At 39.3% G+C, this 26,673-nt stretch overlaps 2 protein-coding genes across 4 annotated transcripts in view; both read left to right on the forward strand.

Annotated features, from left to right (window-relative positions):
• LOC105357177 overlaps positions 1-26,673 on the forward strand; it is a 302,080-nt gene that overhangs the window by 45,350 nt on the left and 230,057 nt on the right. The gene's annotated exons all lie outside the window — the stretch shown is intronic.
• Positions 9,239-24,999, forward strand: LOC110015203. 2 transcript variants are annotated; one of them, XM_023952926.1, is made up of 7 exons: positions 9,239-9,352; positions 9,829-10,128; positions 10,233-10,514; positions 11,621-11,755; positions 22,554-22,579; positions 22,859-22,918; positions 23,496-24,999. In XM_023952926.1, exons 1-7 carry the CDS (start codon positions 9,307-9,309, stop codon positions 23,544-23,546), a joined length of 900 nt encoding a protein of 299 aa, XP_023808694.1. In that variant the 5' UTR covers positions 9,239-9,306; the 3' UTR covers positions 23,547-24,999. The 2 variants fall into 2 exon arrangements, with proteins under 2 accessions (XP_023808694.1, XP_023808695.1); XM_023952927.1 differs by lacking the exon at positions 11,621-11,755.

Genomic DNA, 26,673 nt, shown 5'->3' on the forward strand with positions numbered 1-26,673 from the left:
GCAGTGAATAACAACATGCCAAGAGCCATAATAATCCAGTTTGCAATGCGCACGGTGAGAGACGAAGTTTGGAGAAAAATCCAAGGAAGCCAGAGTCTGCATAGAGATGAAGATCTACTTCAGGGAGGACTTTTCCAAAGAAGATCGGGAAGCAAGAGCCAAACTCTGGCCGATGGTGGAACAAGCCAGACGGAGCGGGAAGAGAGCCTTTCTGAAGGAGGGGTATGCGCTGATTGAAGGGAGGAAAGTGATGCCATAACGACCAGAGACAGAGTTCAAAGGTCTGTTTTTGTTGAGCATTAGAATGTTGTAATTTCAAAGTTGATAACAACAAGGTTCATAATTAAAAAAAAAAAAAAAGAACTTTTACTATTATCGGGGAAGTTGGTCCAAATATGTTGCTTTATGGTTTTGGACAGACATTCTGCTCATTCCTGCATCTTAAGGAAATCTCAGCGTTTATTTAGACACCAAGTTTTCTGCTCAGTGTTCATGTCTATTTTATTTGTTTCTTTAAATACCAGAGGTTTGAAAAATATTACAAAACGCAAGGCACTCTTTTTATTTTGTAAAGAACTTAAGGCAAATCTAATTTTACTGCAAGAAACCCACTCAGGTCCTGCAGATGAAGTATTTTGGAAACAACAATGGGGAGATATGTTGGAAAAACTTGCTAAGGTTTTGGTGGAATGGAAAATTTCTCATGCAACAGATAAAATAATTATTGGAGGAGACTTTAACATTGCTTCAAACTCCTGCATTGATAGATTACCCATTAAAGGACAACAACCAGAACACAATGATATCATTAGAAACTTCTGTTTGTCAACAAACACATTTGATTACTGGAGATTAAAAAACCCCACGTCTAAAAACTATACATGGATTAGTGCTTCAAACAATAACCAGCGATCAAGAATAGATTATTGGCTCATCTCTCAACCTTTATCTGCTCATGTAGGAAACTGTGAAATAGAACCGTCTCCACTTACTGACCATTGTTTAATCAGCCTTTCCCTAAAACTGTGCAAAAATACACACCCATCTCACAAAATTTGGAAATTTAACAATAAACTTTTACTAAATGATATATTTATTAAGGAGATCAAATCTCTATGTTTGAAAGTCAAGGGAATGGAAATGACAAACAAAGGGAAGTGGGAGTGGTTTAAATTTGAAAGTAAACGTATAGCAGGTGAAATTGGCAAACATGTTGTAAAAAATAGGAAAATAAAGCAAAAAGAAATTGTCAGAAAGATGAATATTTTATGCAACAAGGCTGATCCTTCAGAAGAAGATCTGGCTGAGTTAAACATGCTCCAGAAACAACTTGATGAGATTTATTCAGAAAAAGCAAACGGTGCGTTTCTACGATCCAGAGCTAAGTGGATTGAAGAGGGAGAAAAAAACACAACATACTTCTATGGATTAGAAAAATGTAGACAAACAAAGAAACATTTAGGTAAAATAAACAATAATGGAAGATTAATTGAAGACCCAGAGCAAATTAAATCTGAAATATTTTCATTTTACTCAACTTTATATAGCTCAAATTTTTGCCAAGAAAATTGTGACATATTTTTTACCCAAATTGAAGAACACATCCAAAAGATAGAAGACGTCGATAGAATTAGTTTAGAAGAAGATGTAACTATATCAGAAATTGAAATTGCATTGAAAAATATGAGTAATGGCAAATCACCAGGAATAGATGGACTGACTGCAGAATTTTTAAAGTTTTTCTGGCAGGACATTAAAGATTTAATGATTAATGCTTTCAAAGACTGTATCCATGAAGGTTGTCTAACTCCATCTATGAAAACTGGACTGATAACCTTACTCCCTAAACCAAATAAGGACTCTTCAAAGTTAGATAATTGGAGGCCCATCACCCTGCTGTGTAATGATTACAAATTATTGGCACTAGTTTATGCAAACAGGATTAAACTGGTTCTAGACAAAGTAGTGGATAGTTTTCAATATGCCTTTATAAAAGGAAGAAACATACATAATAATGTTAGATTAATTCTGGATATGCTGGATTATCAATCTACGATAGAAACAGAAAGTCTCATTTCATTTATTGACTATTTCAAAGCCTTTGATTCTGTAGAACACAACTTTTTATTTCAAACGCTGGAACATTTTGGATTTGGAAAAAACTTTGCTCAATTATAAGAATGTCCTATACTGAAATCTACAGTTACATCACTGTTAACTCAGAACTAACACCCAGAATAAATGTAACATGTGGAATAAGGCAAGGATGTCCAATATCACCAAAAATTTTCATTCTATGTACTCAACTCTTAGCATACTTAATTCTAAACAACCCTAATTTTCAAGGCATTAAGGTTTTTGATTTTGAATTCCGCCTTAGCCAGTTTGCATATGACACAGTTTTTTTTCTAAAAGACAAAAACATGGTAAAGAAAGCCCTGCAAATTATATACATTTTCTCAAAAGCTTCTGGTCTTCAGTTAAACTTACAAAAATGTGAATTACTACCCCTGTACTCTTGTCTGGAAAAAGAAATGTTTTCAATCCCAATAAAACACGAAGTGAAATATTTAGGAATTAAATTAATTAGAGATGAAAAAGAAAGAGAAAAAATAAACATAATGGAAAAAATTAACCAAATGCAGAAATCATTCAATCACTGGTTAATCAGAGATCTAACCATTTTTGGAAGAAATTTGTTGTCCAAATCTGAAGGAATTTCAAAATTAATATATCCGTGTCAATCTCTCTACATTAACCCAAAGAATGTTAAAAAAATTAACTCAGTTATTAATAAATTTATTTGGAGAAATAAGACCCATTACATCAGAAAATCTCAACTAATTAAGGAATATAATTTAGGAGGTATAAGGACAACGGATTTTGAATCAATGATTGGAACCTTTAGAATAAAATGGTTAAAAGACTTTAAGGCTAACCCTGACTCAATATGGTTTCATATTACCAAAAATATCTTCAATAAATTAGGTGGTTTAGATTTTTTGCTGAGATGTGACTTTGAAATTTCCAAACTTCCTATAAAGATTTCAGAATTTCACAAAAAAGTACTTTTCCACTGGAAAATGATATTTAGCCACAATTTCACCCCTCACTGCGCCACCCTGTGGAACAACAGAGTAATTACCACAAACAGGAAGACCATTTTTCATCAGAATTGGTTTGACCACAAGATTCTTTTTGTAAGGGATATTCTTGATTCAAATGGAGAAATTCTTCAGTTAAAAGACTTTAAAAGTAAATATGATATTGAATGCACAACCAAAGAATTCCAGAAAATCTGCAGAGCAATACCAATTGCTTTAATACATTTAATAAAAAATACAATATTGTCTTCCTATGTTCAAATTAAACTACCAAATTTAGTAATAGGAGAAATAAAACTTAATGAAAAAAATGTGATAATAAATACATAAACAAATCCTTTAAAGGTAAATTATATCATGACTTCAATAGAAAAGTGAAATATAAAATAACTGAGACACCTGTCACATCAGGTGCTCAACTATGGACATTCCTAAAATGGCCAGTGGTCCCCAAAATTAAAGAAATGCAGATCAAAATTATAAACAATTATTACCCTTCGGCAGATACATTGAGAAGTAGATTTGTCTTTGAGGTTGATCAGTGTCATTTCTGTCATGTAGCCCCAGAAACAACCAGACATCTGTTTTTTTCATGTTCAGTGATCCAAAGATTCTGGCTAGATTTTCATAACTGGCTTAGTCAAAAAATTAACAACATACAATTCACAGAAAAAGATTTTTTGTTGTATAACAGTAAGTTACCAAAAGAGACAACAAACTTAGTGAACATCCTCCTTCTTTTGGGAAAATATCATATCCATAAGAAAAAGTGGAAAAAAGATCGGCCGAACCTCCTGTGTTTTAAAAATGAAGTCAAATTGTATTTATCCTCATTGAAATGTATTCACAACTCAAATCCTTCCATTGATGACATTTGTAACTCTGCTACAGAATGGTTACAAATCTAGGGTCCAGATTGTTGATTGCCTTGTATTTTAATTTATGTTGATTTTTTTTTAATATCTTTAATACATGATACTTTGTGTTTTTTCGTTTTTTTATCTTTGTTTTTGAAAAGAGATGTGCCTTGCATCTTTGTGTGTTGTGTCTGCGAGAGTTTTGTAATGATTAAAAAAAAAAATAATAATAAAATAAAATAAAGGAAAATATGGAAGACTTAAAAAAATAAATAAAAGAAAATAAAAAAAAAAATTAAAAAAAAAAAGTCTCTACTCTACGGAGAGCCAAGAGGGACAAAACAGTTTCCTCCTTCCACTTCTTCTTCTTCTGTGGTTCATTTGCGTTTGGGAAACAGCTTCTGGTGCGTTACCGCCACCACCCAGTCTGGAGTGTGGATCAGGATTTTCCCCACGAATAGTCATGGTACTTACAACGAAAGTACCACCAAGATTTTCCACAACTTCGTTGTCTTGAAAAACAAATAAAAATTCACAATCTTCGGTTACTGAAAAAAAAAAAAAAAAAAAGATTGACTTCCGCATTCTAGCGGTCGAAGCTGGTTGGCCTGACTCTGCTCTAAAAGGGATTTTTTATCAGTCACTTAAGGAACGTATCAAGGATCATTTATGTTCTCAGCCAGAGGCGGACTCTTTTGAAGACCTAGTCACCGCAGCCTTAAGGTCCGACGTCAGGTTACGGGAACAGTTCGCAGAACAAAAACGTAAGCCTCCGCCACCTCCGGTCAATCCATCTCCCCCTCTGCATGCGGTTCAACCTTCTAGCCATGAAACTCTTGACAATGTCCCCCATGAACCTATGCAGATCGGTCATTCAAAACTATCCCCCGAGGAACGTGTTAAACGACGGGACGAGGGCTTATGTTTCTATTGTGGCCAAGCCGGTCATATGGTCTCCGATTGCCGCGCACGTTTAAAACTCCCGAGCCCCCCGTTAGATAACAGGCCACGGGGAGAAGTTGTTGAACTCATTCACAGTTCCAAGTTTTTGTGTGTTCCAGTCAAGCTCAGTCACGAGAATCAGGTTTTCGAACTCAAGGCTCTCATAGACTCTGGGGCTGAACATAGCCTTATCGATCAACGTCTCGTTCAAGAACTCTCTCTTCCTGTTGAACCTCTCGCTAATCCTGTTAAAGCTGCCGGCCTAGGAGGAAAACAACTCACTCGCATCACTAAGCGCACTGGTCCCGTACTCCTTCTTACCTCGGGAAATCACCGGGAATACCTGCAGTTTTTCATTAGTCACTGTCCTCAGACCCTGATAATCCTGGGGTTCTCCTGGCTCCAGATTCATAATCCGCACATTGAGTGGAGCTCGCCCCGTATTGCTAATTGGAGCACCTACTGTTTGGCTAATTGTCTTCATTCCGCCTTGCCCATTACCAACGTACCTGATTCAGCTCAAGAGGATATCGACCTGTCAAACGTTCCTGCCTGTTATCACGATCTTCGTACGGTCTTCAGTAAAGTTAAAGCTAGTTCACTTCCGCCCCACCGACCTTATGATTGCTCCATCGAGCTATTAAACGGCGCCCCCCTTCCCGAGGGGAAACTATATAAACTTTCGGGACCAGAAAAGATTGCCATGGAGAATTATGTTCAGGAAGCTCTGTCTCAAGGTCACATTCGCCCCTCATCATCTCCTGTCGGTGCAGGTTTCTTCTTTGTGGAAAAGAAAGACAAGACTTTACGTCCCTGCATTGATTTCCGTGAGTTAAATCAGATCACGGTTAAGGACAAATATTCTCTCCCTTTAATCGATTCCGTGTTTGAATTTGTCCAGCAAGCCAAAATCTTTACAAAACTAGATCTTCGTAATGCTTTCCACCTCGTGCGAATCCGTGAGGGGGATGAATGGAAGACCGCATTCACCACGCCATTAGGTCATTACGAATATCTTGTTATGCCGTTCGGCCTCACTAACGCCCCCGCAGTATTTCAACGCCTTGTAAATGACGTTCTGCGGGATTTCCTTAACAGATTTGTCTTGTATATTTGGATGACATCCTCATCTACTCTTCCGATTCCTCCCAGCATAAACATCATGTTCGCCTAGTTCTAGAAAGATTATTGGCTAATCGGCTGTTTGTCAAAGCCGAAAAGTGCGAATTCCATGTTTCCACCGTCCCATTCTTGGGATACATCATCGAAGCAGGCAACATACGTCCGGATCCAGCTAAGATTGAGGCCGTTGCCCAGTGGGAAATACCCCAGACCAGGAAAAAGCTTAAACAGTTTTTGGGTTTCGCAAATTTCGACCGCCGCTTTATCCGTAACTACAGTAGTATAGCAGCGCCTCTCACTCAACTCACCTCCATCAATAAAACTTACTCCTGGAACCCTGCTGCCGATTCCGCTTTTAAAAAACTTAAGTCCCTTTTTGTTTCAGCTCCCATCCTCATTCAACCTGATGTCACGAAGCAATTTATCGTTGAGGTGGACGCCTCTGATTCTGACGTGGGGGCGGTTCTGTCACAACGGGAAGACAGCTCTGGGAAGCTCAAACCATGTAAATTCTTTTCCCGCAAATTAGGCCCGGCGGAGCAAAACTATGATGTGGGCAACCGTGAGTTATTGGCTATAAAACTAGCCTTGGAAGAATGGCGCTACTGGCTGGAGGGAGCAGAAAAACCATTTATAGTATGGACAGATCATAAGAATCTCGCCTATCTCCGCAGCGCTAAACGCTTAAACTCCCGCCAGGCCAGGTGGTGTTTGTTTTTCGATCGTTTTCACTTTACGATCTCCTACCGTCCTGGCAGCCGAAATGTTAAGCCTGACGCTTTGTCCCGCAAATACTCCTCCTCTGATTCCTCCTCTGACTCATCCATTCTCCCCATGTCCTGTTTCGTTGGAAGTCTCACCTGGGAGATCGAGAGCAAAGTCCAGCAAGCTCAAGGTGAGATTCCTGCCGGCACCTCCTGTCCTTCTGGTACACTGTATGTCCCTGAATCCCTCAGGTCAGAAGTCATTGCCTGGGGACACACGTCCCGCATCGCCTGCCACGGGCGAGTTTACAGGACCATCCGCCTCCTAAAGCGGCGTTTTTTCTGGCCATCCCTGGAACGGGATGTCAGGGAATATGTCTCAGCCTGCAGTATCTGCGCCCGTTCCAAGGCTTCCAACAGGCCCCCCTCAGGTCACCTCCTGCCTCTATCCACACCTAGCCGTCCCTGGTCTCATATTGCGGTGGATTTTGTTACTGGGCTTCCTCCGTCTCAAGGCCATACGGTAATCCTTACAGTCATTGATCGTTTTTCAAAAGCCGCTCAATTCATTCCTCTGCCTCAGTTGCCCTCTGCCATGGAAACGGCCGATGCCCTCATCGATCACGTTTTCCGACACCATGGGATACCCAGTGACATCGTGTCCGACCGCGGACCTCAATTTACATCTCAAGTGTGGAAGGCTTTCTGCTCCGCCCTCGGAGCCACAGTCAGCCTTACCTCCGGGTACCACCCACAGGCCAATGGACAAGCTGAACGGGCTAACCAGGAGCTAGAGGCGGCTCTCAAGTGTCTGGCGGCTCAGAATCAGGAGGACTGGTCCAAATACCTGGTGTGGGTAGAGTATGCCCACAATTCCCATTCGTCCACTGCCACCGGGATATCACCTTTTGAGGCCTCCTTGGGTTACTCACCCCCTTTGTTTCCTTCCCAGGAATTGGATCTGGCAGTGCCCTCGGTCCAGCTCCACCTTCAGCGATGTCGTGACATCTGGCTGCAGACCAGGGCGGCTCTCCTCCGCACCAAGGAGAGCAACTGCCAGATAGCCAACCGTCATAGGGTGGTGAGTCCCAACTACCAACCTGGTCAGAAGGTTTGGTTATCGTCTCGTCACATTCCTCTACAGGCCTCGTCCCGGAAACTGGCTCCCAAGTTCATTGGACCCTACACCATTGACCGTGTCATAAATCCTGTTTGTGTCAAGCTGCGTCTCCCTGCTGCCCTCAAGGTGAATCCCACGTTCCACATCTCACAGGTCAAGCCGGTCACTGAGAGTCCGCTTTGCCCGCCGTCCACTTTCCCGCCGCCTGCCCGTACCATCGACGGCGCCCCGGCCTTTACGGTCAGTAGGATTTTGGATGTCCGGCGCCGTGGGCGGGGGGTGCAGTTCTTGGTGGACTGGGAAGGGTATGGTCCGGAGGAACGTTCATGGATCTCCCGTTCCCTCATTCTGGACCATACCCTCATCAACGACTTTTACCGCGCCCATCCTGACCGTCGTCTTGGACCGCCTGGTGGCGGTCGTTGAGGGGGGGGTACTGACATGGTGCCTCTGCCAGCTACTCTCCCCCTCCCCCGTCTGCTCTGTTCTGGACGCGACCAGCTGCCACCACTTACCTCATCACCGCTGCCTTCTTAAGGATCTCCTGGATCTTCAGTCGGTGCCAGTTCGTTTTACCTCCCACGGTGCATAGTCAGGCTCGCTCATGTTCTTGTTCTGTTTACCAAGTTCTGTGTTACTTATTGCTCCTCTCGTCTTTGCCTCAGGAATAATCTACTCTGGATCTCACCTGGTCGCAGTCCTATGGTTTCACGCCGTCTCACCTCTGGAATCCTGCAACTGCTCTCCTCCAGCCAGCCGCCGTGCCTCTGTTGGAAATAAGCTAAAACTCACCTTCCTATATAAAAACTTCTAAACTCACCTTAATGTCTGAGTCTCCTTCTGGGTTACAGCATCTGGGTCACTCCGAATTATAGTCATATCATGACACATTGCCTCTTATTGCCAATTATATGTGTTTTTAATCCTCCTTTTCCTCATTTAAAACTACATGCCTTATCTATACAATCCCACACTCCCTCTCATTTCCTCCCGATAAGAATCTTACACAAATATTATAAAAATAAAGTTTTGCCCCATGGAGCAAAGGGGTTTACACAATCATACACCTCCTGTGTTCAAAACTACATAATCCCCTATTGTAACAGGAACACAAGAGGCCCTCAGCTCTTACCTGTTTGCTCAGTGTGTAAAATGAACAACTTAAACAAAAACAAAACAAAAAAATGTGTATTGACACCAAACTGTTAATCAAACATAATGTCCATATATAATGTAAAATAAACAAAGTAAAAGAACTTAGGGGCAATACTATTTGTCATGTTGATCTATAATATTTATATTTAGCAAGTTTCATCACATTTCTGACTAAGAGTCACCAATATGATGCAATCCAAAAGTGGGTGGAGCTAAGACAAACTCAGTTCTTTCAGGAATAAAGAGGAAAATGTAGCTTTAAAAGCAGAAATTTACAGGAAAGCAAATACCTTCAATTCACAATGCCTTTTCTGGAACTAATGATTATTTTTATGCTTCAGTTTAAAGGTAAATAAAAAATGTTTTTTCTTTCAAGATTTTATCTTACAGAATTCTCCAGATAATATAAAGACTGTTAACTTGTCTTAAAAAAGATGTGATGAACGTGTTTTTGTTTTAAATGTTTCATTTTAAAGAAAAGTGTTGATACTTAAATGTTTAAATTTCAAGAACAAAGATTTGGGCCAGATTTAAAAATAGATTATTTATTTAAACAAAGTAAGAAAATCACAAAGAAAATAGATCCATCAAATCCACAGATTATCAGGAGTCCAAAGAGTTTCTTTAATTTTAATTCTTTTAATGTTCTAAATAAAAGAAAAGCACAAGAACTAAATAAAGATTGTGTTAAAATTGTAATCACCGCAAGCATAAAAAGTCCAAGAATGTATTTTAATAGTAACTACACTGAAAAGGGACATAGAAATTAGAAGACCTTCAAGTGTTTGTTCAACTTTCCTTAGTGTGTTATTTCTCTCTTGCAGGCATCAGTGGAGAAACTTTACATTTGTTTGCAAGAGCTGGAGATCAAGTACTTTTGCCTTACTGTGCTAATTCATCTTCTCAGTCATTCTCTGAAGTGAACTGCTTGTACCAAAAAGATAAAAGTACATCAGGAAATGTTGTCATAAGAGGAGACGTTGTTCAGAGTTCTGCTGGAGCTTCCAGGCTGAGTGTGAGCAGAAACTCTCTGCTGATGAGAAACATCAGCGCTGAAGATGCTGGACTTTATGTCTGTATTCAACCTCAATGTCCTGCTTTTATTTACCTAAGTATCTTGAGCAGTGAGTATTTGACCTCATCTATTTGCCAACACTGTCAAGAAACACTGCAGCTAGTATTTTGTTTCCTTTTTCTGAGTATCTCACATTTTTTGTCTTTGTTTCAGTCTCTCCATCTCCACCAGATCTTCATGGAAATGTCAAACTACATTGTTCTCTCATTAGCATTGATGACCAAGTTTCTTGTCAGCGCAGCAGCATCTTGTGGGAGAATGAAACAGGAAATGAGCTGATTGGTGAAAAAGCTGAGTTGGAGGTTGGAGGACGGAGAAACTGTGATTCTGTTCTGACTGTGAAACATACGACTGAAAACAACAGAAGATTCACCTGCAAGTTTGTAAAGAACAAAGAAGTGAAGATAGATGCTGTCTATGTTGCAGCCTTTACAGGTAAAACACAAGTAATAATACGATTAAAGTTTGTTTGCTCTGTTTACCGAAAAAGCTCAGTAGGAATATTTCACAATTCAATACAAAAATAGACATGTATAATGTCACAACAGTTCAGGGAAATCTTGTTTCTTCCATGGCATCTGTGTTGCAATAGGGTGATGTAACCTTTTACAAAAACCCACCGTTCTGTTCCTTTTCCCATTCATAAACTGCATCAGATTTCTAATCCTGAATACAAAAATGTACGTTTCCTGAGCAGCTAATGGCTCATGCCGTTTTATTTAAATAGGGCAAAGGTCAACAGTGTCTTCTCCCAGCCTCAGCCCAGGAGTGTGCTAAAGCTTTACTGAACAACTTGAACCCTACCAATCCCCACCTCCATTCTATACGCACTCATTCATCCTTAAACACTTTACCAGACACTTTTTCTAGTTTGGGATTACAGCCCAACTGTTCACTCTCACTAATATGGTCTTTAGATGGAGACACTTCCACAGTGAAGGAGGAGCTACCATCTCCTTAGTCTCCTATTATCACATGTGTGTTCAGTCCTTCTAGATTCTGACTGTCTGGGTCTCACTAAGTACAAGACATTGTAATAGGTGGGATATCATAGTCCCTGCAGCTCTGTAAGCGCCTTGCTTTGTCTCTTCCCTCTTTAGAGGTGTGGGAGTTTGTTGGGTAGTGTTTTTGAGATCTTTACTCTGCTTATCTTTGATGCTTCACACAGACTGCAATGATTATAATCGATTTTCAAACGTATGGTACTTCTGCGTTTTGAGAAGGATGTGACCGATATATAATTAGCAAATTTAAGTCTCTGACTGGTCAAAGTTCCACTCCTTTAACTGTTAACAGGCATTTAATGGCAAAAAAAATGGCTTAAAAACCTGCGTGGCGACGCAGGAACGTGAGAGTTTAAAACGCAGAGGCGTTCTGTCAGTGAAGTTTTAGAATTCTCTGTTGTTTACATGTTGACTTCAGTTCAGGTGGGTAGAAGTCAGGGAAATATGTTGACCTTCCTGTTGGTCCAACTGTTTGTCATATATTTTAAAACTGATTAATGTTATTTATTTAGTCCATATTTAATTCTTTGACCACAGATCGTAACCATAGCAGCACATCTATCATAACTGGAGCTATGGTCAGTGTGGTGTTGATGCTTCTGGCTGTCATCACTGCTGTTCTCTTCAAACGAAGGAAAGCCAAAGTGACCGGTGATCAAAAAAGTGAAGCAGGTACAGGATTTGTTTCAGGGGAGTTGAACAGACATAACTCCAACATGTCATCAGTGCTGCAGCTGGGATCTATGACGGAAAAGGTGTTTTTTTGCTACTTTGTGTTACTTCGTGTGTTACATGCACACACACAAATAAAATCAGCTCAGGAATAACATGTACTGTACACTCTTTTAGTACTTAGAAAGCATTGCTTTAAAGGAACTTGGGGAGATGTGTCAATTCAATTCAATTCAATTTTATTTGTATAGCCCAAAATCACAACAACAGTCGTCTCAATGGGCTTCGAAGTAAAACATGAACTCAAAAGGATCACAAATACAAAGAGTTCAATAGGAAAATACTAAAATGAACTAACAAACTGACTAAGCTATACTGGCATCCCTGCCCTTAGACCCCCCTTCGCGGTAAGGAAAAACTCCCAATTCCGGAAAAAACGAAGAAACCTCAGGGGTGCCCACATGAGTTACAGTTGGAATTCTCCAATCACAGCAATTTCACTAACAGCACAGAGATTTCCTTTAAAACCAGAGCAGACCCTCTTAGTTTACAAGACCTGCCAGTTATTAAGTGGCCCCTGAAATGTTTTTTTTTTTTTTTTTTTTTTTTTTTTTTTAATAAATCATGTTGGAGTTCGTGATAGTGGAAGTGATGGGTGCTAAGAACAAAGCCCTGAGGAACTCCTGTGCTAAAAAGTGAAGAAATAGAGGCATGAAAGACAGTTTAATTAAGTTTTTTGTAATGTGTTCAGAAAGTAAATCCAATGAAACTTTAATTATAGAGCAGGGGTGGGCAAACTACGGCCCCGGGCTGGATCCGGCCCGCCTCCATGTTTGGTCCGGCCCACTGATCAATATCAGAGACCCATGTTTATATATACAGTAATCCCCCGCCCATTCGCGGGTGGCCGCAGATGACGTGACGTCACAAGCGTGAGACGCAGAACAGCGCTCATTCCGGGAATTTTGAAAATCGATTTACTCTGTATTTACTGTAAAGTATAACGACCCCGAGTTGGACAGAGCTGCGGGCAGGCGGCGCCCCCCTCTTTCTGCCAGTTGCTGGACCACAGCGTATGTCAATCAGCGGTGGGGTGGTGACTGGTGGATTAGAGGGGGCGGGGCCTACCTGGGTGCGCGTTGGCTGAACGTTCTCCTCCGTTTGAGTGTGTGAGCAGGCTGCGCTATTTTTGTTCGAGCTGTAACCATTCTGACAAAGTTAATAAAAGCCAATAAAAGCCCTGCATCATCTCCAGCTTCTGGAAATGAACTCAAACGGCAGAAAAAGGTTCTGACTCTGCAGAGGCTAGTTCATCTTTCCCGGTTTAGCTCATTCTTTCTGAGCGATCATGCTGTCCTTTTGTAAACAGCGCACTCTGTTCCGTGTCCTGATTGGCTGGAGACCCTGTCAATCAATCTCCTCAGTCCGCGCCGTGTCTCCTGTACGGCGGAACGCGTTACGCGGAGCTCTTCAGATCATGTTTTCATTCTAAGATCCTGGACCTAATTTCTATGAAGGTTTGAGAATTTAAACCAGAGGAAATGGTGAAAATGTTCATGTTTGTGTGAGAAAAGCGTAGAAGTGGGCAGTGAGGAGTTTTGATCCCATAAAAAAGCGTCTGTAAAAAATCAGACTCCGGCGTCCGATCACGGTTATTTTTAGAATGAAACTCCTGCAATAAACGAGGGAACTCTGTTGTGGTGACCATTTAACGCAGGTATATATGCATAGCTGCAGCAGAAGACATAAAAATGTACTTTTTTCATTATTACTTGCAGTGGCGCCACCAGGGGGTGGCCAGGGGTGGCCACGGCCACCCCTCTCCGACACCTGGCCACCCCAGTGGCCACCCCAGTAGCCACTATAAGCTGTGGTAGCACTAGCATCAGTTGTGCGTTTCATCCCAAATGCACAGCCAGCAAGCGGCAAGTCGCTGTTATCACCTAAACCTATGGAGTTAATTCAGTCTCAATAATCAGAAATGCACACAACCGGTTTTACAAATGCACACGCTCCGATTCACAAATGTCATTTTATGCAAACGTGAAAAATAAATTCGGAAATACACACCCTGTGTTTCACAAACACACAGATTGTGTTTCACACATGCACACTAAATGTTTTACAAATGCACAATAAGTGTTTCTCACAAATGTGCACACTGTTTTTCACAAAAACATTTTAGAAATTCACAATAAATGTATCAGAAATGCACAGTAAGTGCTTCACAAACATGATTTTTAGGTACACATGTGATGTGAACTCACAGATCATTCGAATTGCAGAATGTGCATTCAAAATCCCGTTCTCGTTTGTGAATCTCCCCGTGTGTGTGAGAGATTTTTCTACGGTGAATATTGAGACTCATCTGACGGAGCGGGTCGACTAATCTCACCATTGGCTAGTGAATCTGTCAATCAAACTCATTGGCAAAGCAGGCGGGTTCGCTTTTAACCAATCGAATGGCCCCTTACACTCCTCACTTTCAAAGTGACGAGGGAGGGAGCTGTTCAGCACAGCAGTTGAAAGGACGCGGGCGGCAAACATGGCGGAGAGGTCTTCTGAACTGGATCAGTCTCAGCCCGTAAGTAATGCATTTATTTGATCATTCCCTCGTTGTACGTCCTGTAATGTTATTGAATACTAAGTTGAAGCGTTCTCCTTTGCCAAGTGACATGTGTGAATGCTTTATGAACACTGCAGCCGAGTCGTTTGCAGAGTACCCCCACCGCAAATTAGCTTAGCTTTGTTTTGCTTAGCCTGTGCAAGTTGTGGCTGCCTGTGAGTGAAGTTCAAGCCGGTGTCGGTTCAAGCTAGCGTCTATAGCCAATGATCTGTAGGTTCTTAACATGATTCATAAGGAACTAAGGGGAAAAGCATCCCGGATTTACAGCAGCAAAGAAAGTTTAATAAAAAGTATTGATTTGGAGACGGCGATTTGTTTAAACACTGATGCTATGCTATGCTAACTAACTAGTTGTTCCGTGTGCTGCCTTTATGTAAACTCGATCCGGGTTAAAGTTAGACACAGCATTTTCACAACCCAGACTTTAAGACGGGGTGGACTGTGCAACAAAGTTAATTCATATGACATTCATGAAAACGGCATTTTTTAAATATAACATACATGAATCCACTGTTGAATGAAAGAAGCCTCATTAAGTTTCTAACGTTAGAACCCGTATTGTGCTGAAAAGCCCTGTGAGATTGTGTCAGAGTGACAGCCACTAAATTCCCCGTATCTTTACTTCCAATGACGTAATGACAAGAATCCCAAACATTATGTTTTTAGGCTGTTTTGTAGTCGATAAGTAATCACAGAAAGGGTGGATGGGAGAAATCAGCTGTCAACAGTGATTAGAGTAGAAGTTACTGTAAGTATTACACACAGGCTTCCTGTGATCAGTGTCTTGTCTCTGATTTTTTTTTAAAGGTGTTCTTTACTACAAGCTCAAGTAATCATAGCAAGAGTGTTTTAAAAAATTCCCCTTTCATATATTTGAAAATTATGTAATTTAAGATCAGACAGCTAAATTATCTAATCCATGTTTGTTGTGTTTTTATTTATTCTCTAGGAATTACTGAATGTGACAGCGTGACAATCTTTTGTTCCTCGTGCCATCAGGCAATACAACTCTCTGGCAGGGCATCTTACAAGTAATTTCTTTTAATTTTACCCACTGATTTTCCAATTATTTACCTTTTTTTATCAATCTTTTTATTTTGTGATATTTCTATTTGTAATGCATGTGTGTTTGTGTTTTTTTAAGATGGCCATTTAAAAAAAAATTTCCTCAGGGATTATTAAATACCCTTCTATTCTATTCTATTTCATATTTTATCATCCTATTGTATTACTGTTTTACCTGTCAATTGGGAATTTAGCATTTTTGCCGCTGTAAACATCTGTCAGTTGAAAGTATTTGTACTTGTATTCCATAGATCTTGTACCTGAGAAGATAGCAGACAACAACTGTGCAGACACCCACTTGGCCTTCTTCAGTGACGCTGTGAACGTGTAAGGCTTTCCTCTGAGGTATTCATGTCATTCATAAAGAAATATTTTATTCACATATCAGGCAGTATAAGTACTTGGTTATTTGTACAAAAATAAAATTACTTTTTTTAGACTCCTCTCCATAAACAAAGGCAACTCTAAAACTTTCCCCTCATGAATAACATTTTACCCCCCCTTAACAGTCTCTCTCACCTCATTTTTTTCCCCAGTGATACATGTAACCCACTCCTGCAATTTTTTTAACCTAGAAATTCTACTTATTGGCATCATACATAAGAACATTACATTTTAAACTGATGTGTACCGTATTGGCGATGCATTTGTAATTATGTGTTTGAGACATGATTTTCATGTTATTGTAAGGGTGAGAGGAGATCACGGAGGAGAAAATGTGGGCATAGCCGAGTTAATGCTCACAGTACGTACAACTGACACAAACGGCTTCATTGTGGGAAAAGTGTACACACAATCAACGGTGAGTTGAACCTAGTTTTAGAAGCTTTAATATATACACAGGGCTCCAGACTGCGTCCATTTGGTCGCATTTTGCGACCAAAATTTGAGAGTGTGCGACTGAATTTTACACCCAGTCGCACATGTGCTACCAGTAAATTTGCCTCCTCCACCCTCCGTATTTTTTATACATTAAACATGAAAGGAGCAAGTCAATGATCGATGAAATGAGCAATGAAATCATCAATGAGACGCGAGCGCACACGCACGCAGGCAGACGCACACACTCGCGCGAATACTCATGAGACTGGAGCACACGCGAGCACACACTCGCGTTTCATTGAGTGATGCCTGAGGCGGCCAATGCGTGTGAGAAGAATAGGGAAAATCACTGCAAGTGGCTAAAATATGTGGAGGGGCGGGGCCTAGAGATAATCGAGCGCGCGTAAACATCCGTGGGAAGGAAACGGAGACAAATATCATCACAACCTGATATGTGCGTCTGAGCTATGAGCAAGCGAACTATTGATTCGTTCTTCCGACCTGCAGCTAGTGTACCAGTGACAGAGTGTACAGCAGGGGTCTCAAACTCGCATGAAATCGAAGCTGCAGCGAGACTGAAAGAGACCAGGAATTAGGAGTTGTCCTTAACATTCAATTTCGTTTTAATATGCCTCTCCCCCTAAGTATGAGCTGTGATATTACATCTTTTATAATTATTTTAATGTTTTGTAATGGATGTAGCCTTTTTTTAATCAGTTGGTATTTTAAATTATTTTAATTGATCAGTGAACTACAAAAAACCCATCAGGACGCATGTCCCATAATGCATTGTTTTGTAGTCTGTAGGGCAGCTTTTAGTCAGTTCAGTACTAAATTTCCAGCTGCGTTCGCTCTGATTGGTGTCTTGCTCTCACCCCTTTCTCGTGATATTTTTGTTTTGATTGACAGGTGATGTTGGAGCAAAAACAAAAATATACGTCACACACCAGGTGATCTGTGCAGTGTTGCGTCCATCTGGGTGATCTCAAACACGCTTATTGTGCATCTTGGCTGAACCTATTTGGTGTCACCAACATGAATTTCCATCCTCTAATATTTACATACATTTAAGTATTGTTTGAAACTGTGAAATTACGAAAGGTTACTACGGTAATCACTTGTTACTAAAAACTTTTTTTTATTCTAAAAGTATGGTATTTTTTTTTTACTATTTTTACTTAGTTGTACTGTCGTGACAGCGATGGTGCTGTCAGTTTACCTTCATGTTGCATCTTCAAAAGTGCAGAATAAAATATGACACTGAATTAGAAACAGCACATTGTAATTTCTGCATCTATTATTAAAGTATTTATTTGTAATACAGTGGAAATTAGTAGATTTGGTTAGAATGTTGATTTACGGTATGCGCCCCTAAATTTTCTGGTTGTGCCCCTAAAATTTTCAGTTAGGGGCCACTATGCTCCTAGTGAAAAAAGTTAGTCTGGAGCCCTGATACATAAAAGTGAATGATGTATTAAAAATAAATCTGACAATATAATATTTCTTTTTGCTTTTTTTCAAATACAGGATTGAGCTCCTCTGGTGTGATGTCTTCGTGAGTGTTACTGGTTTATATTACAACATCCTGCACTCTCCTGAGGACCAAGACTTTCTCAATATCAGTCACATCACGTATTCTGCTGCCATTACATTTTTCTACCACGCATTCAGGCCAGTTTGGATGTCTTTAGTGACGCGTGGGACAGCCATCCAATCAGGACGGAGCAAAGCATGACACCAAATCAGCTGTGGCAGTTGGGCTTGACCCAGAACCCTGTTTCTGATCCCCGGGTAAATGCTTTATTTAATCTCACTGTACTGGACAACTGATTTGTGTGCAGTTTGACTAAAGTGGAAAGTATCAAGAAGAGTATCATGAAATCATAATGACTACAGTGAATTTTCATCGAAAATGAATGAAAAGGATTATTGTTGTGTGGTGCAAACAATTTCCCTAAGTTGTTTGTTTGTAGGAAGAATAGCACATCTGCAAGTTCAAAATGCATCACAATGCATGGCATTATGAGCCATCAGATGTACTAATGTCACTACTTTGTTAAGGTTCACTTATTTGCAAATTATAAACAGTTATGGAGATATGAGGTCTGCCTGCCAGCAACAATATAAGTTATTATTAGTCGGTCACTGTTCTTACATAATCTAAAACACAAAAAAAACAGTGCTGTTCATAAACAATATCTTTTTTTTTTTTTTTTTGTCAGGGTATGCTGGTTCCAGAGATTGAATGGGAGGAGAGTGGATCCATGACTGAACCTCATCCTGGGATCAATGTCCCGGTATGGGACAGTCCTCTTTTGGGTCCACAAATGTTGGAACTGCAAGACGACATCAATCCATTGTGGAATTCAGACCGTTTGGGAGTGGACCTACATCTTTACTGTCCAGTGTGTTTCGAACTTAATTTAGGCGACATAATTACATACAGAAGAAGAGAGACTGAGGGGAGCAAGACAGAGTTCAAATCAATACTGTTGTATTGTTCAAGGGACTTCATTGTATGTAAGGAAGTTATGAAAATTAGTTCCAGTTTAAATAAAATTCAAATCAGTAGAGATTCCACATTTGCTTAAATTTTGATGTTTTAATCTGTCCATGTTTTCTCTGAATTTTACTCTGCAATAAAGGGTGAATGTTTGCACTTTGTTGTTCTATGACCATCTTTTGTTGTGTAGTATTTAACCAGCTATAAAACCCAGAGAGATGAGGATCTTTTTTGCAAGGGTGACCTGGCCAAGAGGTGTATATGTATATGGTTACAATATAAAATCAATGACATTTGAGTTATTAAAAAAAATAAAATTAAGGTCAAGCAAAGTGACTTCGGGCTGAGCAGGGGATGTGTATTGGGTATCTGTGATTGACAGTGAGATGAACTTGAGGTAATGTAGTCCCACTGCGTGGTACGGAGCAAAGTGATGCCAGTTTCTCCACAGAACCTACTGTGGAAGTTGCAGGTTTTTCTCCTCCACCTTCATATGATCAAAACCGTGTCTGAGTGTTGAAATGACGCTAGCATGAAAGCTAAGAGAATAACGTACAAACAATCCCGAGTGAAACATTCATTTTAAATCTCATGACCAGTACAGAGTTCGATGGATTCAATGTCAACTGCATTCAACCACTGTTGCCTTGCTTCCAGGTCCACTGAAAAGTTGCACAAGCCAGTAATTTTTGACAACCGAAGGCAATAAACCGACAAGCCATGCTAAGGCTAACACGCTAACGACCGACTGGTACAGAATCAAATATGGGCGGGGCTTTTGCCACCCGCAGAAAGCGTAGAGAAAGTGTAAGGGGCCATTCGATTGGCTAAAAGTGAACCCGCCTGCTTTCCCGATGAGTTTGATTGACAGATTCACTAGCCAATGGTGACATTAGTCGACCCGCTCCGTCAGATGAGTCTCAATATTCACCGTAGAAAAATCTCTCACACACACGGGGAGATTCACAAACGAGAACGGGATTTTGAATGCACAGTCTGCAATTCGAATGATCTGTGAGTTCACATCACATGTGTACCTAAAAATCATGTTTGTGAAGCACCTACTGTGTATTTCTGATACATTTATTGTGAATTTCTAAAATGTTTTTTGTGAAACACAGTGTGCACATTTGTGAGAAACACTTATTGTGCATTTGTAAAACATTTAGTGTGCATTTGTGAAACACAATCTGTGTGTTTGTGAAACACAGGGTGTGTATTTCCGAATTTATTTTTCACGTTTGCATAAAATGACATTTGTGAATCGGAGCGTGTGCATTTGTAAAACCGGTTGTGTGCATTTCTGATTATTGAGACTGAATTAACTCCATATAAACCGGCCCTCACCCCCTCCCCTCCCTGCTGCCTTTGAGTGCGCAGACATCTACAGAGGAGCCGCTGGACGCAGAATGAATAAGACGCTTGGTTCACTTCCGCGTTTCAACCCTCAGAGCCTCCGGGCCGGTTAGACAAAAGAACCAGTCGCAGTTCCAAAAGATGAACTTTCTTTATTACTTTTTCCTTAAGTCCAAAACGGCGACTGACCGCACGTGTATGCGCTCCACACCCTCACACGCGCTCTCCCCCCTCTCTTCCTGCATCGCGCGAGCACCGGTTTCAGCACGCACGCGTGTGTGTGCGCGCCAGAACGCACGCACGCACACACAATCACACATCCCAAAATGTTACGTTTCTTTTCCTGTTAAATATTTTCCGTGGGTCTTTAACAATCTGTTTACTGTACTTTAGATCTGTATAGATAGATAGATAGATAGATAGATAGATAGATAGATAGATAGATAGATAGATAGATAGATAGATAGATAGATAGATAGATAGATAGATAGATAGATAGATAGATAGATAGATAGATAGATAGATAGATAGATAGATAGATAGATAGATAGATAGATAGATAGATAGATAGATAGATAGATAGATAGATAGATAGATAGATAGATAGATAGATAGATAGATGACTTTATTAATCCCACAATGGGGAAATTTCATTTATCTGTGGCAGCAACACGACATTCAGAAATAATCTATTAATATAACATCAATAAAGGACATCACAAATGACATTTATATCAAATAATTAAAAATATCACTAAAATTATTATGAAAAATTATTATCAAAAATTAGATTCTTATTAAATAAAGAAATAAATATTAAATATTAAATAAATACAGCTGCAAAGGTGTAAAAACATGCGGTCTGCAAAACATGTAAACCCGGTGTGCAAATACTTGGTGCAAATACGCCACATCATCAGCGGCGGTGGATGTGTCATTACTTTTTATTAATAAGTAAAAAAAGGATGTCCCTGTCACAAGCCACTCATTTTCATGGCACTATTTAAGCACTGGTTGTTGTGTTACCGCAACATTTTGATGTGTTTTTGTTTCAACAGAGACACCTATAGTCATTAGTTGATGCTTGTGTCTGTCCATTTTCAGAGAATGAAGAGAAATTCAACATATATTCTTATTTTAAGAATAAAAGTGCAGCAGAAGGAGTGAAAGAGATGGTAGGGGAGCAACAGAGGAGTAGTGAGGAGGAGGAAGATGAGACAGAGCAGCATGAATGACAGAAGAGAATGAGGAAGACAAAGATGAGACGGCATCAGAGGAGGGACAGTCAGCATCATTGCTCAGAGAAGCAAGGCAGAACTCAGCATAAGCAGGGGCTCCACCTGTTCCTGGACCAACTGGTGAAGTTAGAATTAGGTTACCCTAATAATAAAAATGTTTCATGATTATTAGTCTGAATAGAAATGTCAACAGATATAATTAATAATTAGAAGGATATTTTTATTATTATTTCAGAACAACAGATTTCATTTTTTGTTTATTATAGATATCTCTCAGTCAAGAGCCGAACACCCCAAGCAGACACACCAAAGCATTAAATATAAACAAAAAAAATATATATATATCAGTAGTAGTATCTACTAATGGTATCTACTAGTATCTATTAGTTATTATACTAGTAGTATCTACTATAAGTTCATGTTCTACAAAATATCAGTAGGCATTTATCTTTCTGTTGGTTTTCTATGGTTGTTTTACTACGTTTGGTAGAATGAATTTTAAAAATATAGCTCATGGTTTTTGTGTGCCACCCCAAGATTTAATGTGGCCCCCCACTGGCCACCCCCATGAAAAATTTCTGGAGGCGCCACTGATTACTTGATGAGAAACAAACAGACCGGCAGAACACAGCTGCTTTAGCGCAAACTATTAGACGAGTGATGGGCTGCAGCCCTCAAAGTCTTTATTATTATTTTTTAATGTATCAGTATGTTTTTTCTTATTTTTTGTCTTTGAAAATCATAGTGTTATTTGGTCATTGTTTTATTTCATAAATAATGTTATTTATTTTACTAAAAGGATCATGAATGAATGAAACTTTATTCATACAGCACTTTACAACTCATTGAATGTACCAAACTGCTTTGCAATAAAACAATGATCTAAAATGGGGGAAAAAAGTTTTAAACTAAAAACTGTAGAATATTCTGTTTTAGAATATAATTTACAATCCAAATGTTTTCATCTAAATTCCATGTTATATCATACTCACTCCACGCATCTGCTCCTGGTCCGGCCCTCCTATTGAATTTTAGAACCCAATGTGGCCCCCGAGTTAAAATAATTGCCCACCCCTGTTGTGGAGAGATTCACTACCAGCCTGCAAAAGGAGAAGTTGTTACAAATGTTACTCATCTTTACAGTTAATGTATTACCGTTCATTAATCTTTGCTCATAAATTGTTTCAGATCTTCAAAAATTGACATATCGCAATGTGAGTATTTTTACATGTATCAAATATTGTGCAGCAATATTACCTATTCTAGAATCTATATGTATGTATATACATAGATATATGTATAGTGTATTTCCGAATAGCCAAACATACATGAGTAACTATTAAAACATTTGCTACTTAATACATTTGGTCCAAAAAGGCCTTTTTCTCAAATAATCTGAGAGCAAAACAGAATAAAAACAATATTATGCTTTGAACATGTATTCATTTAGTATCTGCAAGCAACACAGAATAATATGTATTTATCTTTTGTAGAGTGACCTGACGTATGCCACTGTAATCCATTTGAGTCCAAAGACTTTTCCCAAAACAACGGTAGGTCATTTTGTCACCTAAGATATCATTTATGAACAGAAGGTTTAGGGAAAAGAGTCAGAGATTGGACTGTTGTCAAGTCATTTTATAGGCAGATATAGAAATGGGATCAATATGATGTTTCTACCTCTTAGTTTTATATAAAGAAAAAACACCATGGTCATAAAAGTAACCTGAAACTGACAAAAATTACTAATTGAAAATTCTGTGAAATTTTAACAATAAAATTAATATTTTTTTCAAATAAACTAACAGACTTCAAAGAGAACAGCAGTTGATTTTTATTTTATTTAGATGAAATGACTTGGAGATGTTCAAAATATAAATGTTATAATTTTTGAATCACAGGTCTAGTCAATATTTTCAGGAAAACATCAACTAGTTAGTCATGATAAATGACCTTTGTCATCAGTTATAGTAAGTTTTTTTTTTTTTTTGCTTTTGTGTATCTCTGTGAGACAGTCTTGGTTGTTAATAGCCACATTACACATACAAGTTATTATTTTTATTTAAAGTGTATTTCCAAATTGTAAGTAGAAGTCTTTTAGCATAGAAACATCTGGTTTGTGTCTTACAGGTCAACAAGGAAGAAGCTGAAGTGACTTATTCTGCTGTTAGAGTGAAATGATAGAATCAGATCTTCACGTCCTCCAGCTTTCTGTGTTTTCCAGCCCCTGATGGAAAAGTGGACACTTTAATGTGTTTGGAACGGAAGGACAGAGCAAACATGCAGGAGACCAGGATAATGGGGGAAACTCAAAGGTTTAAGGAATTAAACATGAACAGAATTAACTGTGAAACAAGGAAGAAAATCTGAAAAGACAGACTGACTTGATGACCCAGCAGGAGATACTTTGCTGCAGTGGTAGTTCTCACCACTGCAGTCAATGTCACGTCACACCACACCAGAATAAGGTTCTGCAGCCCTTTTCAAGTCAACACCTGCTAGGCCGTGGGTGTATCAAAGGAAAGTGCACACTGAGGTCTAGATAAATGCAGTTTATTGGAGCTCAGGTGGAAATGAAACAGGGACACTGCCAGATGCTCAGAGGAGTCTGTAACAGAAACACAAAGAGGGGCAATGTTTAGCAGGTTTTGGGAAAATTGCACTGGAAGCAGTTCTCCACCTCCGGAGACGCCAAAGTAGAGATAGATGGCACCTTGAAATCCGTATAGAGTCCAGACCAGGTTCGTGCACGTGAAATCCAATCCAGAGATCCAGGCTTTGGCAACACTCCAGGGTGCAGACTTGACACAACATCCAACAATAGAAGTAGGGATCAAAAACCAGCAGGCAGAACCATTATCTTCAACAGGCTTGAATGAGGGCCAAGAACACAACAACCTGGTAGAGCTGGGTAGAAGGATCAATCAGTGGAGTCAGGAGAGTGAATAAGTATGGAAAGCTATGAGGGCCAAAATCCTGACAATGCCAAACTGAACTGCTATTTGCTGCTGAGGGGAATAACTAGAGCCACACCTCTTAATGTCTCACATTCCTTAAGCGATTTGATTATTCCCCCTGAAGAGGGTCACAAAGGTGGCTCCTCTTCATGCTCCCTGTCTATTACCATAAGTCACTGTTACTTAAACATTGTCTCTAAAGCATAATGCTTTACATGAGCCATGAATTGTTCTTGAATCTTTTCCTTTAGGCAGCTTTTTTTTTATTGTTTTGTTACTTATTTAATTGTTTTCTGAAAGATCATAACTGTGGGAAATGATGGGAAATTGATGACAAAGAATCAGCTGTCTTCCACACTGATATTTATGCAGATCAAGCTGAACCACAAGAAAAAACAAACCTTTTGGATTTTTAGTAAAACTATGTAACTATGTGCATTTTTTCTGGGTCAAGATCACAATTACAGTTCCTCAACAAAATAAACAGAAAAACAACAAGCTGACGTTTTAGTTTCCAAGTCTGCCCCCAAGTGGCACCAACACAACATGACACCTTTACCTCCCTGGACAGTTGCTCTTTTAACCTTTGTGCTATCTTAGATGACCCCACCCTTACATTTATGTGTTCTCCCTACCATGGCAAAGGTGGATAAAGGTGAAGAGGATTTCATGTAATCCATGGACACCAGTGAAGATCACAAATCATTGAAGAAAAATGGTTTAGCACACTGTCTAGTGGGTCTAGATGACCCAACTCCCAATGTTAAAGTGCCTAGGATAGCACAAGGGTTAAGACCCAAATGAGAAAGAAATGTTTCTTTTAGACTGAAAATATATCAAACATTTGAAATAAAACAGCTATGGAATGGTTTAAGATGTTTCCTGGTTGTTTCTTTGATGACTTTTGTGCTTCGACAACATCAGGGGGTGACAACTCACCACTATGTGTCATGTGTGTCATGTTGTGTGTCAAACCTCTGTATATTAATAACCCACTGCATTTTGTTAACACACATTGTGGTTTTTCTGTCTCTATCAGCATTTCTATTTTCTAATCTCTTGCTTTTATCTGAACATAACATGTCACTTCCTCACAGAAACACTCACGCTAAACTAATTCTAATAGAAACTCTACTAAAACAGACCATTTAAGTCATACTCCATTGAAAATTGTGCTTTTGGTGTTTTTAACATGTTTTTGTAGCATTTTTATGATGGAGGACACATACCAGGTATCTATATATATGGGGAAAAAGGCTTTTAGATTTGCTGCAGCACAGTTTTGGAATGAAGTCCAGAAAGAGTTTAAATTGAAAGAATTGATCTCTCCGGAAAACTTTTAAAAATTATTTAAGACTGTCTTTAATGATTGAGTGTGAGTGTAAATAAGAGTTGTGTGTTATTGTTGTGCTGCTGCCTCTTGGCCAGGACGCTCTTGCAAAAGAGATTTTCAATCTCAATGAGTTTTTTTATCCTGGTTAAATAAAAGGGAAGTATAGAAAGTTAATCTCAAAATTGCATTTCTGAGTATTTCTGAATATTGATTCTGTCGTCAGCAGGTCTACTTTGTGACCTGGGAGGAAAACTTATTGGTTGTTCTTTGTGAAGCTTAGGTGCAATTTCAATCAGGATATTTCACAACATTTTTATTTGTTTAATGTGTATTTTTTATTATTTTATTTTTATCATTAATTATTATTATTATTTTGTCTTAACATCTTACCTTATTCTTTTTATATTTCAGGTGTTTTAGACTCTTTATGCATTAACTTATTTTATTTTTTTCATATTTTAGCTGTTTTTATATTTTACCTTTTCTATTTATCACTTTTTTTTAGACGGTTTAGGAGTGTTTTCTCCCCCTTGGCTGGGCTGTGTGTGTCTATGCTGACACCCCGGCCAACACGAGGACAGAGCAGACGGCACCTTCTTGGTTCTCTCTTCTTAAGGATTTTTTTCTTCTTAGGTCATTTTGTTATTTACTTGTGCTTGTTTGGTGTATTTTATTATGAGGGGCTTATTTATTTACTTTTTGCATTGGTGTTTCTGCATCCCTGTTTGTTTTTATGTACAGCACCTTGAGCTGTTTCTTTACATGAATGGTGCTATATAAATACAATTATTTTAATTTGATTTTGAGGATTTATTGTACTTTCAAGAAGTTTGGGCTGATGTAACTTGGTAAATGGCATTTACTCGCATGGTGCCTTTCTTCCTACAAGGACAAAGCACTTTACAGTCACAGACCCATTCACCCACTGGTGGCAGCTCTACTGGCAAACACAGGCACCCATCTACCACCAGAAGCAAGGTGGGGTTCAGTGTCTTGGCCAAGGACACTTCGACTCATG

The sequence above is a fragment of the Oryzias latipes genome, chromosome 24, assembly GCF_002234675.1.
Source record: "Oryzias latipes chromosome 24, ASM223467v1".
NCBI lineage: Eukaryota > Metazoa > Chordata > Actinopteri > Beloniformes > Adrianichthyidae > Oryzias > Oryzias latipes.

Bases quoted from the DNA above. Each gene is read 5' to 3' on its own strand.
- LOC110015203 (XM_023952926.1), top strand. From the start codon at position 9,307: ATGCCTTTTCTGGAACTAATGATTATTTTTATGCTTCAGTTTAAAG. The intron at 10,515-11,620 runs GTAAAACACAAG...CTTTGACCACAG, and splicing joins CTATGTTGCAGCCTTTACAG to ATCGTAACCATAGCAGCACA. The intron at 11,756-22,553 runs GTACAGGATTTG...AAATTGTTTCAG, and splicing joins TGATCAAAAAAGTGAAGCAG to ATCTTCAAAAATTGACATAT.